The sequence below is a fragment of the Hyalella azteca genome, unplaced genomic scaffold, assembly GCF_000764305.2.
Source record: "Hyalella azteca isolate HAZT.00-mixed unplaced genomic scaffold, Hazt_2.0.2 contig16660, whole genome shotgun sequence".
Taxonomy (NCBI): domain Eukaryota; kingdom Metazoa; phylum Arthropoda; class Malacostraca; order Amphipoda; family Hyalellidae; genus Hyalella; species Hyalella azteca.
Window position 1 is genome coordinate 96,395 of NW_025946472.1, and position 14,415 is coordinate 110,809.

Genomic DNA, 14,415 nt, shown 5'->3' on the forward strand with positions numbered 1-14,415 from the left:
TCGGACAGGCTGGTTTCTTCTCTACGAGTTTTTTCTGGACTTTACTCCACTCGGAAATGAGATGGCGATATGAATTTTTCCATGCCTACCCGGCTATTTATTTATAAACGGTAGGACAGGGACAAAAAATATGTAAACTCTGAGTTAAAAGACTTATAATGAAAGGAAATTTCGAGAAACACTGAATATTAATTGTTCATCAAGTCTGCGACTTTTACACTTTTTAGCGCATTTCTCATTTACGGAAAAAATGCTCTATTGTGCTCGCCAGGTCCGTCCGAGTCCGTCACTCCCTCCGTCTGACGGTCTGTAGGTCTGTCTGTACATCCATGACTTCACGTTACCGTCGACGAGAATTTGCGCTCTCTGTCACTCACTGCAGTGAGTAGCTACTGAGTTATATATTTTTTAGATGTCAACGGGTTGTAATTTTAATTTTACAGGGTCCGCCATATTTATGGCAAGTTTTGGCAACAGATGTTTGCTATAAAAAAATTAATTGTTTTCTAGGAGACTTTTCTTTTATAATGAAGCTTAATATCATCTATTAATTCATCTATTTTATATTGCAGAAGCCTAGCCTAAGGTGTCTAAATTTACTATTACTTATGCTTATGGCAGTAGATAGAAATGCAATTGTAACCCTTCATGAAATCCTAGGCCCTACTCCTAGCCTATACGTAGACCATAGACATAGGCATGGTACCTAATACTAATAGTATAACTGTAGGAGTGTAGGTACCTAGTTAGTATACCTAAGTACTGTCAAAGTGTCAATCCTATAATTGTACCAAGTACCATGATTTGCCAAATAGGATTGATAAACATAATAATAATATAATAATAGCGGTTTCAGCATTTATTAGGCCGTAGGCCTGTCGCCGGTTCTTGGTTCTTAACATCGCAGAACATTTGCAGCATTTTGCGGTCTCGAACTTGCAACTCACTGCTACAATTCTGCTGTGCTTAACCGCCCGGCCTCCTTGCCAATTCTGACCAGAAACTGGCACACAGAATGTACATCCATGACTTCACGTTACCGTCGACGAGAATTTGCGCTCTCTGTCACTCACTGCAGTGAGTAGCTACTGAGTTATATATTTTTTAGATGTCAACGGGTTGTAATTTTAATTTTACAGGGTCCGCCATATTTATGGCAAGTTTTGGCAACAGATGTTTGCTATAAAAAAATTAATTGTTTTCTAGGAGACTTTTCTTTTATAATGAAGCTTAATATCATCTATTAATTCATCTATTTTATATTGCAGAAGCCTAGCCTAAGGTGTCTAAATTTACTATTACTTATGCTTATGGCAGTAGATAGAAATGCAATTGTAACCCTTCATGAAATCCTAGGCCCTACTCCTAGCCTATACGTAGACCATAGACATAGGCATGGTACCTAATACTAATAGTATAACTGTAGGTACCTAGTTAGTATACCTAAGTACTGTCAAAGTGTCAATCCTATAATTGTACCAAGTACCATGATTTGCCAAATTGGATTGATAAACATAATAATAATATAATAATAGCGGTTTCAGCATTTATTAGGCCGTAGGCCTGTCGCCGGTTCTTGGTTCTTAACATCGCAGAACATTCGCAGCATTTTGCGGTCTCGAACTTGCAACTCACTGCTACAATTCTGCTGTGCTTAACCGCCCGGCCTCCTTGCCAATTCTGACCAGAAACTGGCACACAGAGGCCAGAGCTGGGATCAAACCCGCGCCTCTCTGCGCCAATCTTGGTACTCTGAACTCTAACCACTGGGCCACCCTGCCCAGTTGATATCATTGATTGTTGTCCAAACTCCAACTATTGAATGGCAATGAAGATGATATTGCTTTTTTTTGCTTTTGAAGATATTGCTTTTGAAGATGATATTTGCAAATGACGGCCATAGGGTAAACGCGGTATATTCCGACATCGTAGGTAATTCCGTCACCTCTCAAGCTTTTCCTTTATATTAAGCTTTGTTTTAGTTCCATGCGTTTGTTGATGGTTGAAATGGTGACGTCATGCATTTGCGAGTCAAAATACTGCCAAAACACTAGGTCTTGGCCATCTAGTGGGAAAATATTGATATCCAAAGAGAGACAATGCATGCCACGTGGTGAGATTATTGAAAAATGTGTCAAATTTGACAGTTGACATGGCTCTACCAAATAGTGAATAACTGTTTTTATAGGAAGAATATTATGGTTTTAGACTTTTAAATACGTCTGTGAATATATTAGGAATCCTTTAAGTATACTTGTATTCGCTGATATCAAGTCGTAAATAAATTAATAGATGATTAAGTTAAGATGTTGGATTTAGACACATAAAAACTAATTCCGACACAACTTGAATTGGACACACACAGATCGTTCAAAGCTTTGTACAAAATTTGAAATTTGCTTAATTAAAAGCCTGATAGCTGTTAATTAAAATGTAATTAAGTAGTGTTCAATATTCGTTAGTGTTCTAATTCAAAGCCGTGTTGTATCCCAATACAGCTCACACAGCAAACGGAATTCAAACACGTGGATGTCGGCAATACGTATCAGTTAAATTTGAAGCGCTGACGCAATACAACTCACCACATGTCAAATATTGCCACACAAAGTGATGGAATATAGGGATTTGGTAGGTTTCCATTCTAAAGGCTTTTTAACAAATATGGCAACATTTTGTGACGTTTCATCATTGCTGACGCGTAGTGAAGTGTTTTGAGAGTCATGTGAAGGCAACAGAACTTACGTAACGCATACGGTTTTTTTATAGTTTTTCATTTCTCGATGTGTCCTTAATGTGTCGGAATATACCGCGTTTACCCTAGTGGCAAAGCAGAGAGTTTTTTAGACTCTCCCTCAAGTTCATTTTTGAGTCTTATAAGTAGCCAGTAGAGTATCCTGGATACCAGCTTTATCATACTTAAGAAATTGTTTTAAATCTTGAGTAATTGAGGAAATTAAAATTGAACTGATTCTAAAAAAGCTCTGGTTTGCCACTATACCGCGTCGTAAATTTTACGATGCGGTATATTCCGACACTTCTCAACTTTTTTCCTTTATATTGAGCTTTGTCTTAGTTCCACACATTTGTTGATGGTTGAAATAGTGACTGTAAGTGATGTCATACTATTGCCAAAACACTAGGTCTGGGCCATCTGGCGGGAAAATGTTAAGATCCAAAGAGAGACAATGCTCATCACCCAGTGACTGGGTGAGAACATCAAAAAATGTGGCAAAATTGATAGTTGACCTTGCTCTACCAAGTACCAAATAGTGATAAACTGTTTGTGTAGAAAGAATATTATGGTTTGAGACTTTTAAACAAGTCTGTGAATATATTAGGAATCCTTTAAGTATACTTCTATTTGCTGATTTCAAGTGGTAAATAAATTAATAGATGATTAAGTTGAGCAACAGTTTTAGACATATAAAAACTAATTCTGACACAGCTTGGAATTAGACACACACAGCTTGTTCTGAGCTGTGTCCAAAAATTATAATTTTCTTAAGTAAAAGCTTAATAGCTCTTAATTAAAAGCTTAATTAAAAAATTGCAATTTTTTAATTAAGCTTGTTCTGAGCTGTGTGCCTGTGTCGTACTCCGATACAGCTTACACAGCACACAGGGCATTGGAATTCCAACACAGGGCGCCAGATAGACAAATTAATAGAGTTTGAAACACTGCCAGAATTAGTCTCACAATATGCCTAATTTAGATGCACATAGCGTCGAATTCAGGGATTTTGTAGGTGGCTAAAATGAGAAAGTGCAGAGATGTACCATATACATCACTAAAAGTGTACTTGAATTCTAAAGGTTTTTAAATAAATATGGCAACAGTTTGTGATGTTTCATTGTTGCTGGTGCGTAGTGTGGTGTTTTGTGTTTTGAGAGTGACGTAAACCAATCAGAACTCTAGTTGCGCATACGGTGGTATTTTTATAGCCATTCATTTCTTGCTACGTCCTTAATGTGTCGGAATATACCGCATTTACCCTAAGTGCTCAAAAACCAAATCAAGGAAGTATTGTTATGAAATCATCACTCCTGTTGATATTGAAGCTGACATTACTGCTATGGAGACTGGAGAGGAGAGTTCAAGTGGATGGTCCTAGTAAACTTGTGAAAATTAAAAGACTAAGCAGAAACCTAGAAAAAAAGCGCATGCCTTCTTCTTCAATTAGGGTGGTTTTTGAGGGCAGAGAGCTCCCTGATAAAATGAAAATTGGATGACTTACCTACTCTGTGTGCCCTTTCTCTTTTCTTCCACTGCAATGCTACTGTTTTCAATGATATGGTCTCTCAGCAGATGACTATACCAGTAAAAGGAGATGTCTTGTATGTGCTGGGAACATCACAATAGGTAATGCACAAGCAGCCAAAATGTGCCAACTATGGTGAACCGCATAAAGCCAACATCCCCGAGTGTGATAGGGTCCCAGGGCATGCATGACAACTGAGATCTAATAATAGAAATAATGTTTGTACTAATTTTACATGCTGCGGCTAAAGAAGTGATATGAAGCACCATCCATCTCAGGGTGGTATGCATAGTCAGTTAGTCACTTGACAAACTTGAAAAATGCATTTACAGATCTGCCAAAAAATTCACGTTTTGAGAGTGGACATGGGCAGGGATTACGGTGATGTGTATACAATAAACTTAATATGAGAGTGTCAGCTAATGTCCACCATCAATTGAGTAGTCCAGTTCAGGGATTCACCTCTTCATTGTATAGACCAGTTGTTTAAAGCCAGCCCTTGGTGGATAAATCTAATTGCACTACTAACTACAACTCAGCTCCTTATTTTGCAGCTTGTGAACCAAAGGCTTTTGCTCCTCCTGTTGAATTTCTTTCCTGCCTGGTGGGTTGTTTGATATATTTGTTTCCTCTCCATTTACATAAGAAATCTCCTTCTAATACTTGCTTTTTGACAAATCATGCCATTCAAAAGCAGGAAATCTGAATCTGCATGTGATCTATTATTGCAATCCATCACACTTGGGCATGAGCGGAATTCTGTGATGTTTCTGAACTCTGAAGGTATACTACTGATTGTATTTAGTCTCAGAACTATTCTAAATAATTGGAAAATTAATCAATTCTGTTCACTACATTTATTTATTGATTCTGTCTACTAATGTATCTCACTCCTATGTCTTTTGATTTTTTGTAGTTTCAGAAAACTTGTACTAGAAGCTTAAATTTATTACAGGTGCAAGAAGTCATATATAAGTCATACAGCATGGCTGACAAAACTCAACCTGACATTGAGATCAAAAGAGTGAGTATTGGTAATCATTCTCAATGACACTTATTTTTTGTTTTACTAATGCTCCCAACTGACTGATTTCATGGTGCTAACTTGTGAATATCCTTAGCTTCTATTATTCTCAAACAAGAGAAGTAGAGGCCTTTATTGATGAAACACTGTTGCTTCTGCAGACTTTTACTTATTTACTTGATTGACCAATTCATGTATCAATTTCGGATGTTTTATTTAGCACTAAAGATAGACAATTGATTTGTATTAACATGTGTTTCAGGCCTTTGTTGAGCTGCAGACTCAAATGAACGAGACCAACCAGAAGTTACGAATTGCAGATGTGCAAGTTGAGGGACTCAAGAAACTCATCATCCACTCTCAGCTCACTGACACTGAAATTCAGGTGTGTAGATTCTGGATAGAGGAGCTTTGCAGTTTAAATGGATATGGAAATTCATGTGAAATAGAGTTGATTGCTGGTGATTAGGTCAGAACTGTTTGGCTTTTATACAAAAAACTAATTGGACTCCTATCTCTTACTCATCAATATATTCCATTTATAAAATTTACCTATTTTATGAAAATGCAATATTTTTCTTCAATGCTGTTAAGTATGTGTAGTGAAATTAAGTGTAGATAGCTCAATGATGCTCAGTAATGCGCATTTGGTGTGCATTGTCATCCTCAAATCTTAAATTTCTTCCGTTTTGAAGAAAACAAGAATCAAACATTAAATTGAAGTAAAGCAATGAAACCCAATTATGTTTAAATAATTCTTTCATTAATTCTACTTTAAGGTGTTGACAAAACATTTCATTTGTTTAGACGATGCTAATTGTGAATATTTCAGAACCTTGGGAGCAGCGTACGCGTCTTTGAAAGTGTTGGCAGGATGTTCTTGCTTACAGACATCGCTGAAGTTCGCAAAAATCTTGCCAGTAAAGTAGAAAAAAGTCAGGAAAAGATCAAATCATTACAGGTAAGTTCCGTCTTCTATTAGAAAATACTCTGAGAATTTAATAAAAGAGAAATGGGTTCAAGCCTGTAAAATATTTTAATGAAAGCAAAGTTAATGTTCATCATCATTTCAAAGATCCTAAATACAATATTGTCAATTTTTATCACTAAATTTATGCAGAAGTGATTAAAACTTTATGTGATGTACCTATATAAGTCACAGTAGCGAGAAAAATTGATGACAAATTTCATGCTGATATGATATTATAAGCATTTAAGAACATGATTACCACAGTAAAATTTGCAGGTATGAACAACACTCAGTAATACCGTAGTTCTTACCCACTTGAAATTCTTCTTAGGATTTTTACCTTACTTAGCTTAATTTTGGATTCAGTAAACCTTGTAAATTTATTGATATTAACTAGCATGCTTTTAACATAACAAATTTCAACTTATGATGAAGTTAATCTCGTCTTATCAAATGAATACAAACTAGTAAATTTTCTAGGTATTTCCTTTGCAGTTTTTGTCTCTAATAATATATTCATCAAAATTTTTGTTGGCAGAGCAATAAGGAGTATCTGGAGAAGAGCCTCCAGGAGAGCCAAAACAACCTGCGCGAGATGATCAAGTTGAAGCAGCAAACCGCCTCTTAATATGCGTTAATATTGCTATGCGATCTGCTCGTGAGCTCATTGGTCTTGCTTGCTAGCCTTGTAGTTGTAACTTTACGTTCTTCTGAACTTCCAAGTCGCGAGCGTTAAGATTACTTAGAATGTGACTGCTTTATTACTTTAGATTCTTATATAGTGACTCATCATCCTTAGTTAAAGGCACTAACTTATCACTAATCTATCGTAATATAATTTTTTACCATGATGAAATCAGAAAATGTGTTTGTTAGAGAACTTGAGTGAGACATCATCAAATTTGTTGTCAACGCCAGAGCAGTTTTTTTAAAGTTTGAATTGGATATAAATATTCAAGGCGCAATTTTATTCATGAGAAGTCGAGTGGCACATATCCAAGGCACAAGTCTGAAAGATATACGAATCGTATCTTCTTTGCAAGAAAATAAAAGAAAATGTAAATTTCAATCAACTCGTCAACGGCAAATCCATATGCTTAGTGCGAAGGGATCGTGACATTTGACTGTTTATACATCGTATACTTCATACTGTCTCCCACGATTTATCTCGATTTGATGATACCCTTTTTTGTTATTTATGCACAATACAATAAACTTTATCAGGAGAAGATATCGTCAGGCTTTCTTGAATAACCCTACCCCATCCCTTAGACAACTCGTGTGGCTGACAAAATGGAATAGAATGCATCAGGATTAAAAGTGATATCTCCGTGAATAGGTATATCATCAGCAGCAGGTTTCTGAAAGGAAATGAATATAAATGAGAATAAAGTAAAAATGTAATAAATCGTTTACTGACAGATTTTCCATGAGGCCATTCCCGAGAAGAATGGCTAATAAATGCATTTTTCAATACATGAGTTAATGAAACGTTATATTGAGCTACTGTAAATAAGCTAATATACTGTTAAGTACAGATTCTGGAAAATGGGTCCGTTGCAAACTAAGCTTGATGGAGAGTATTTAGATATCATTATACCCAGTTACGTGATACCCACACATGTAGCCATGATGTAAACATTCATGTTGTGAACCGTGTAGTAGTGAAGTACTGCAGGCAATATCAGAAATCTCGAAATGCATATGCCATGGCAGGTGTCAGAAGGGCAATGACGTTTCATCACATTTTCATGTTATGTGGCATACAATGGGTTTGTAAAAATTTTTATAATCTACGGAAAGCATTTTTAAGATTCTAAGTTAATAGCCAAATAGATTTTTTGTTAAATTATATCTTGTAGCGGGTAGCCTAGTTAGCATAATAGCATGGAACATAATCAACATATCAACTTGTATGTTGTACATGTTGAGGTATTATTGCAGATTAACTACATCCAAAAAAAAGGGTGTTTTTTTTTAATTATATGTTTTTTGGGGTGTAGATTACGAATCTGAAATCCATTTTTGGCGGTCGGCATCGGAAAACCGATTTTTTTCCGACCCAAAAATCAATTTCAGATTCGTAATCTACACCCCAAAAAACATATAATTAAAAAAAAAAACACCCTTTTTTTTGGATGTAGTTAATCTGCAATAATACCCATGTTGAACTTGAATCTTGCATAGTGGCAACTGGCAAACCAGTGATTTTCTAGAATCAGTTCATTTCTAATTTTCTCATTTATTCGAGATTTAAAGCAATATCTCATGTATGACTATGATGATGCAGAATTCAGGGTGGAATTCTAGAAATGGAGGTTCACTTATAAAAAAGCTTTCCACTCAAGGTGGAATGCTTTCCCTAGATACAGTGCTCTGCAGTCTGTCAGGTGAGTGACTATAAATGAAAAGGAGGATCAAAAGTGGACAAACTGTTTCTATTGTATTATTTATTTGTATAGTACCTCAGATTTGCTATGAAATTATTTGAATGTCTCTTTTTTTGATAGATATTTTCTATTTTTCTTTTATTTAATGGATTTTTTGAAAATTTCCCAGGTTTTTTGTTTGTAATGATCAAGTTTAAGTTAAGTAGGTGCCTATTAAGTTAACCAGTACTGTAGTACATACCATGGTCAGGAAGATGTGCCAGGTGCGCGGGAATTTATTTTGTCATTTTAACGACCTGCGCAGTCGCAGTGCGCCGTACTATGCTGGTAAAAAAAGGCGCCGTGCGCCGTACTTTAGAAAGCTAAAATAGTTCTACCATTTTAGTCGACAATATACGCAAGTATATTGACTACGCGAGTCGAACTGACAATAATAAAGAAAGCAGATAACATTACAATTCCATTAACCAATCACAGCTAGAAAGCTGATAACATTACAATTCCATTAACCAATCACAGCTAGAAAGCAGATAACATTACAATTCCATTAACCAATCACAGCTGGAAAGCAGGAAGGGGGCTAAAATCACAATCCCATCAACCAATCACAGCTGAAAAGTGATAGGATTTGTATAATGTATATAATATAATGGACTGAAAGTGGAAAGTTCCTGGCCTTTCCAAGCTTTCAGGTCCTGCTTTCCAATATGCTATGTGTACTGGTTAATTTAATATCCCTTAAGAATTCCACACTGAATTATTAATGATGCTGGTAAACATTATACTTTACTGGTTTACTTATAGGACTTAAAATTGAATTTGAAAGACAGAAGGAGACTAGGAGAGTCTAAAAACACTCTGCTTTCTGCTTTGCCACTATTGAGAGTTGAGTATTTGACAATCAGGAAATAGGAAAATGGTCAGTTTACTCAGTTACCTTCAAACAGGGTAAAAAAGGACAGGTGGGGACTGGGGACTGCGGGGTTAGGTATAAGGGACAGTCCTCCAACATTTTGTAGAAATGCTGTAGCAGCTAAACTAATTAAAATATTTCAAAACTAAAAATAGTGGTGTAAAGTTCAACATTTTTACTACTATCTCTATGCCGCATAAAGCAAGTAGAGAAATCATACATTTATTAGTATTACCTCTGAAAAATCCGTGAAAAAAGTGTGAAAAGTGAGATTTTGGAAAAGTACCTCTGCTAAGGTCTGTAGCAGAAAAATATTTGTTGTATTCCAAAATTTTAGGATGAACACACCATATTCCAACACTTAAAGGACATAGCAAGAAATGAATGGCTATAAAAAGATCACTGTATGGCGTATGTGCAACTCAAGTTCTGATTGCTTTACGTCACTCTCAAAACACTACACTATGCGCCAGCAACAATGAAACGTCACAAACTGTTGCCATATTTATTTAAGGGGGAGGTATACCCTCCGGAAAAACTTTTTTGTTTACAGACGGATCACTCTGAAACTTGGTACACATATGTAAAATTGAATTCTAATACATTTTTGTTTGTGTAATTTTCTCGGAAAAATTGATAGAAAACATGAAATTCATAGAAAACGGACAAAAAAGGGGTACTATGGAAAAGCCTGCTCCTCCTAGAGTTTTGAAGCTACAGCGATGAGACATGTACCATTCCATTCGTAAAGACCATGTCAATCAAGTAACGAAGCCTGATTTTTTATTTTTGCCTCGTTTTTTTTACATGCATTTAAAATTTTTTTCATTTCTTCTCATTCCCCCCCCCCTCCCCTCCCATTTTGAATCCAAACTATGCACAAATCTAAAAAAGGGCTTCATTACTTGATAGGTATGGTCTTTACGAATAGAATGCTATATGTCTCATTGCTGTAGCTTCAAAACTCTAGGAGTAGGCTTTTCCGTGACAAAAAATTGAACTTTTCAGGACAGCGCGACAAAGTTCCGTGCGCCTTGAAATAGTCACTCAATGCAGCATAGAGACCAAACTACAGGCTTCTGTGGCCTAATTCCACTCAGGGATGGTAGCAGTGACTTGCAGCACACGTCTCCGTACGAAGCTAACAGGGTAACTGAGCCTTGATGCCAGATACACCAATATATGTAGTCTTAGCGACTGAATTACCTGCCATCTATTTTGTTAAGGAAATCCACCTCCCACCCCCCTTTAAAGCGCAGCCGTGTGTGTAAAAATTCACTTACAGCGGTCGCAGTAGTATCGTTGAAAAGCTCAGAATGTCAGCTTTAAGATGAGACTAAGCATGTAACTGCAGCACAACTCAAGTAGAAACTATATTTAAAATGCTCAGCAGCTAATTAACTTGTATCTAATTAGTGAAGGAACTCCCCCACCTGCCCCCCTTTAAAGTGATGTCATGTAAGTAAAAATTCACGTAGAGGGATCGCAGTGGTATCATTGGATAGGGCAGAATGTCAGCTTTAATACGATACTAAATACCAGAAAAGCCAAATCCGAAAATTTTAGAGTATACCTCCCCCTTGAAATCCTTTAGAATTCAAATCCACTAAATCCCTGAATTCCGACGCTGTGTGTGACTAAATTTGGCATATTGTGAGACTAATTCCGGCAGCACCTCAAACTCTTACTAATTCGTAATTCCAACACACTATGTTGGAATTCCAATGCCCTGTGTGAGCTGTATAGGAATACAGCACAGCTCAGAACGAGCTTAATTGAAAATTTTAATTTTTTAATTAAGCTTTTAATTAGGAAAATTTTAATTTTTGAACACAGCTCAGAACGAGCTGTGCGTGTCCAATTCCAAGCTGTGTCGGAATTAGTTTTTATGTGTCTAAAACCGTCTCTTAACATGATCATCTATTAATTTATTTACCACATAATATCAGCAAATACAAGTATACTTAAAGGATTTCTAATATATTCACAGACTTATTTAAAAGTCTCGAACCATAATATTCTTTCTACACAAACAGTTTATCACTATTTGGTAGAGCAAGGTCAACTATCAACTTAGACTGTGTTTGACACATGTTTCGATGTTCTCACTAGTTGACTTGGACTTTCGCTCTGAAGATCTTAACATTTTCCGCCAGACCTAGTGTTTTGCGGAAATATTGCGCGCAATGGTATGACGTCATTATTTCAACCATCTACGCAAGAGTGGAACTAAGACAAAGCTTAATTTAAAGGAAAAAGTTGAGAAGTATTGGAATTACCCACGATGTCAGAATATTGTGCGTTTACCCTACCTACATAAAAGTTGCACACTAGAGTTGGCTTAAAAATGTGATTGACAGAATTTGCATATCTCATTCCAAGAAAAAATTTTGGTCGTTTCCGCAAAACAGGGTAATAAGGGACACCCCTAAAATGCACTTACAGAACCATGGATAGCAAAGGCTCCAGTTAATGAAAAAATCAATTAACAACAAAGAATTTTGATTACATTTACCTCGCTCAGTGAAAATATTTCACTTAATGAAAAATTACTCCATCAGTCATCACAAAATTGTGCATAGAATGTCACAGATAGAATTGAGCACTGGGCAACAAAGAATGAAAAGTAATTACAGCAATCCCTTGATTAACGCGGTTCATAAATCCCCGAGTTTTACCGTGTTAAGCAAAACCGTGCTAATCAAACTTAAGAATATATGGGAATAATTACCTATAATGAATCCTCAAAAATAGCAAAGTTACATAATAATTTTTTTTCCACTAAAATTCATCACATTTTTTTCTAAATAATAGGGGAAAAAAATAAAAGAAATGCAAATGAATCCTCCAAAGCAAATCCTCCATTTCGATCATTATACAAGTCCTATTTCTAGTGCATTGCACGCTCGACGACGTAGAAGCAATTTTGCCTTTCTCTTGATACTCGGACGATTTTTTCAAAATCGTGCGTATTGTCGACTTGGGAAACCCTAGGTCTTCACCGATCTTCGTTTTACCATTATCAAAACACTTAATTATTTCAAGCTTAGTCTCCAAAATGATATTTTTATGTTTAAGCGTTCCCTTTTTGTCCATAATTATGATGGTAATTTATCAAGGAAAATTATGTAGTTTGATAAAAATGAGCAGTAGATATGGCAGCGATCTCGACCAGTTGAAGGCTAACGAGTAACTTGAGCACCGGCATGGCGCACTTACCGGCAAACGTTGCCAAACTTGACCATTCGAGTTATGAACGAGACAAGGCGCGGTTAAACCAACTCTGTAGTCAGCACGAGTGCCTACGGAATGGGACCTTATTTAAAGAATTATTGGCTGAAATTCATAAAGTAACAACATTTGGCGAATTTTTCCAAAAGTCGTAACAAAAGTAACAACATAAGATCTAATAAGCAAAAAGTAACACTTTTGTTATGACTTACGAATGTAACACCTCTGGCTAGAGGCGGGAAAATGATGCGTTGTGAAAAAAAAGTCACGCTAATTAAAACTGGCACCGCATAGAATAAGGGTAGGTCGCAAATTTTTTTTCCGCGTTAATCAAAACCGCGGTATTCAAAACCGTGCTAATCAAGGGATTGCTGTAACCTAAACTATGATTTATTTCTCCAAAAAATATGATGGTTGTCACTAAAATATTCCTTCCTGTTTCAGGTATGTTTTTTACAATCGTCTTTGTTATAGTGAAATCACTTGACTCGATTAAAATTGTGCAAAATTACATACCATCCTGTAAGCTTACAGATACAGAAGAAATGCTACATGGCTGCTGATATGAAGCTTGCAGTGGACAAAATTGTTGTCAATGCTCAATGGCATGTCCATAGATACAGTAATATCACATTAATAATACGGTAATGTATGTATAAGGTAAAATATCAATGAAACAAAAAACAAGTAAAAATCACAGAAAATTTCATTTATTCTACATTTACATCATCTATAAAGGAAAAGGAGGACTTCAGAGTACTGTTAGTAATAGACGAGTACACTCTGCATGCTTCAAATGTTTAAAATTGAGTTTTATTTCAAGTGTCCCTTTTTACCCCATTTCCAGATTGATTCAGGAGCCTTTTATACTGCATCTAGCACCTTACAAATAGCATATAGATTTTTTGTAGAGATGCCATACGATAGCCCTTGCAAAGACCTTTAAAATGAGCCCTAACTTGTTTATGAAATGTTTCATGGTAAGAAGTTATTAACAAAAAATGCTCAAAACCATCCCTTTTTACCCCGTTTGACGGTATACCGTCAACCGGGGCTATTCGGGACAATTTCGAACGTTTTTCATTCATAATCAGTTCCAATCAGACGCTCATACAAGTTCCTAGATGCAGAAACAATGAAGCAGTTGTTTGTTGCCGTCGTACGCCCGAGTCTAGAGTTTGGAAACTTTGTGTGGTCACCGAGATTTGAAAAGGACAGAAATTTAATAGAAAATGTTCAAAGACGTGCAACAAGGATAATTCCAGGCTTGAAGGGCAAGTCCTATGAAGAAAGATTGAAGATTATGAAGCTTCCAAGCCTCAGTTATCAACGTCTGCGTGGGGATCTCATTGAAGTATACAATATACTCATGGTCTATACAAGGTCCCTGAAGGTTTACTAGAATTTGAAACAAGAACCAACACCAGGGGCCACGGCTATAAGCTAAAAAAAACTGCGCTGCAACTTCTCCACGCGACAAAATTTCTTCTTGCTTTGAATCACCGACATGTGGAACAGCCTCCCCGATGACATCGTTGGCGCTCCAAGTATGAACGCCTTCAAGAACAGACTAAATAAAGCTATGGAAAAATATATGTTCAGATTTGAAATGCCTAGCTCCTTATCGA

The 14,415-nt window shown here is 36.3% G+C and overlaps 1 protein-coding gene across 1 annotated transcript; it reads left to right on the top strand.

Annotated features, from left to right (window-relative positions):
• Positions 1-314: 314 nt before the first annotated feature.
• On the top strand, positions 315-7,488 carry LOC108677927 (prefoldin subunit 1). Its single transcript, XM_018166241.2, has 6 exons — positions 315-381; positions 4,814-4,863; positions 5,215-5,283; positions 5,546-5,668; positions 6,116-6,244; positions 6,792-7,488. The coding sequence occupies exons 1-6, from the start codon at positions 330-332 to the stop codon at positions 6,879-6,881; spliced, it is 513 nt and encodes a 170-aa protein (XP_018021730.2). The 5' UTR covers positions 315-329; the 3' UTR covers positions 6,882-7,488.
• Positions 7,489-14,415: the final 6,927 nt, after the last annotated feature.

Coding starts and splice junctions, on each gene's coding strand:
- LOC108677927 (XM_018166241.2), top strand. CDS start 330: ATGACTTCACGTTACCGTCGACGAGAATTTGCGCTCTCTGTCACTCAC. Junction 5,669..6,115: donor TCACTGACACTGAAATTCAG/GTGTGTAGATTC, acceptor TGAATATTTCAG/AACCTTGGGAGCAGCGTACG. Junction 6,245..6,791: donor AAAAGATCAAATCATTACAG/GTAAGTTCCGTC, acceptor TTTTGTTGGCAG/AGCAATAAGGAGTATCTGGA.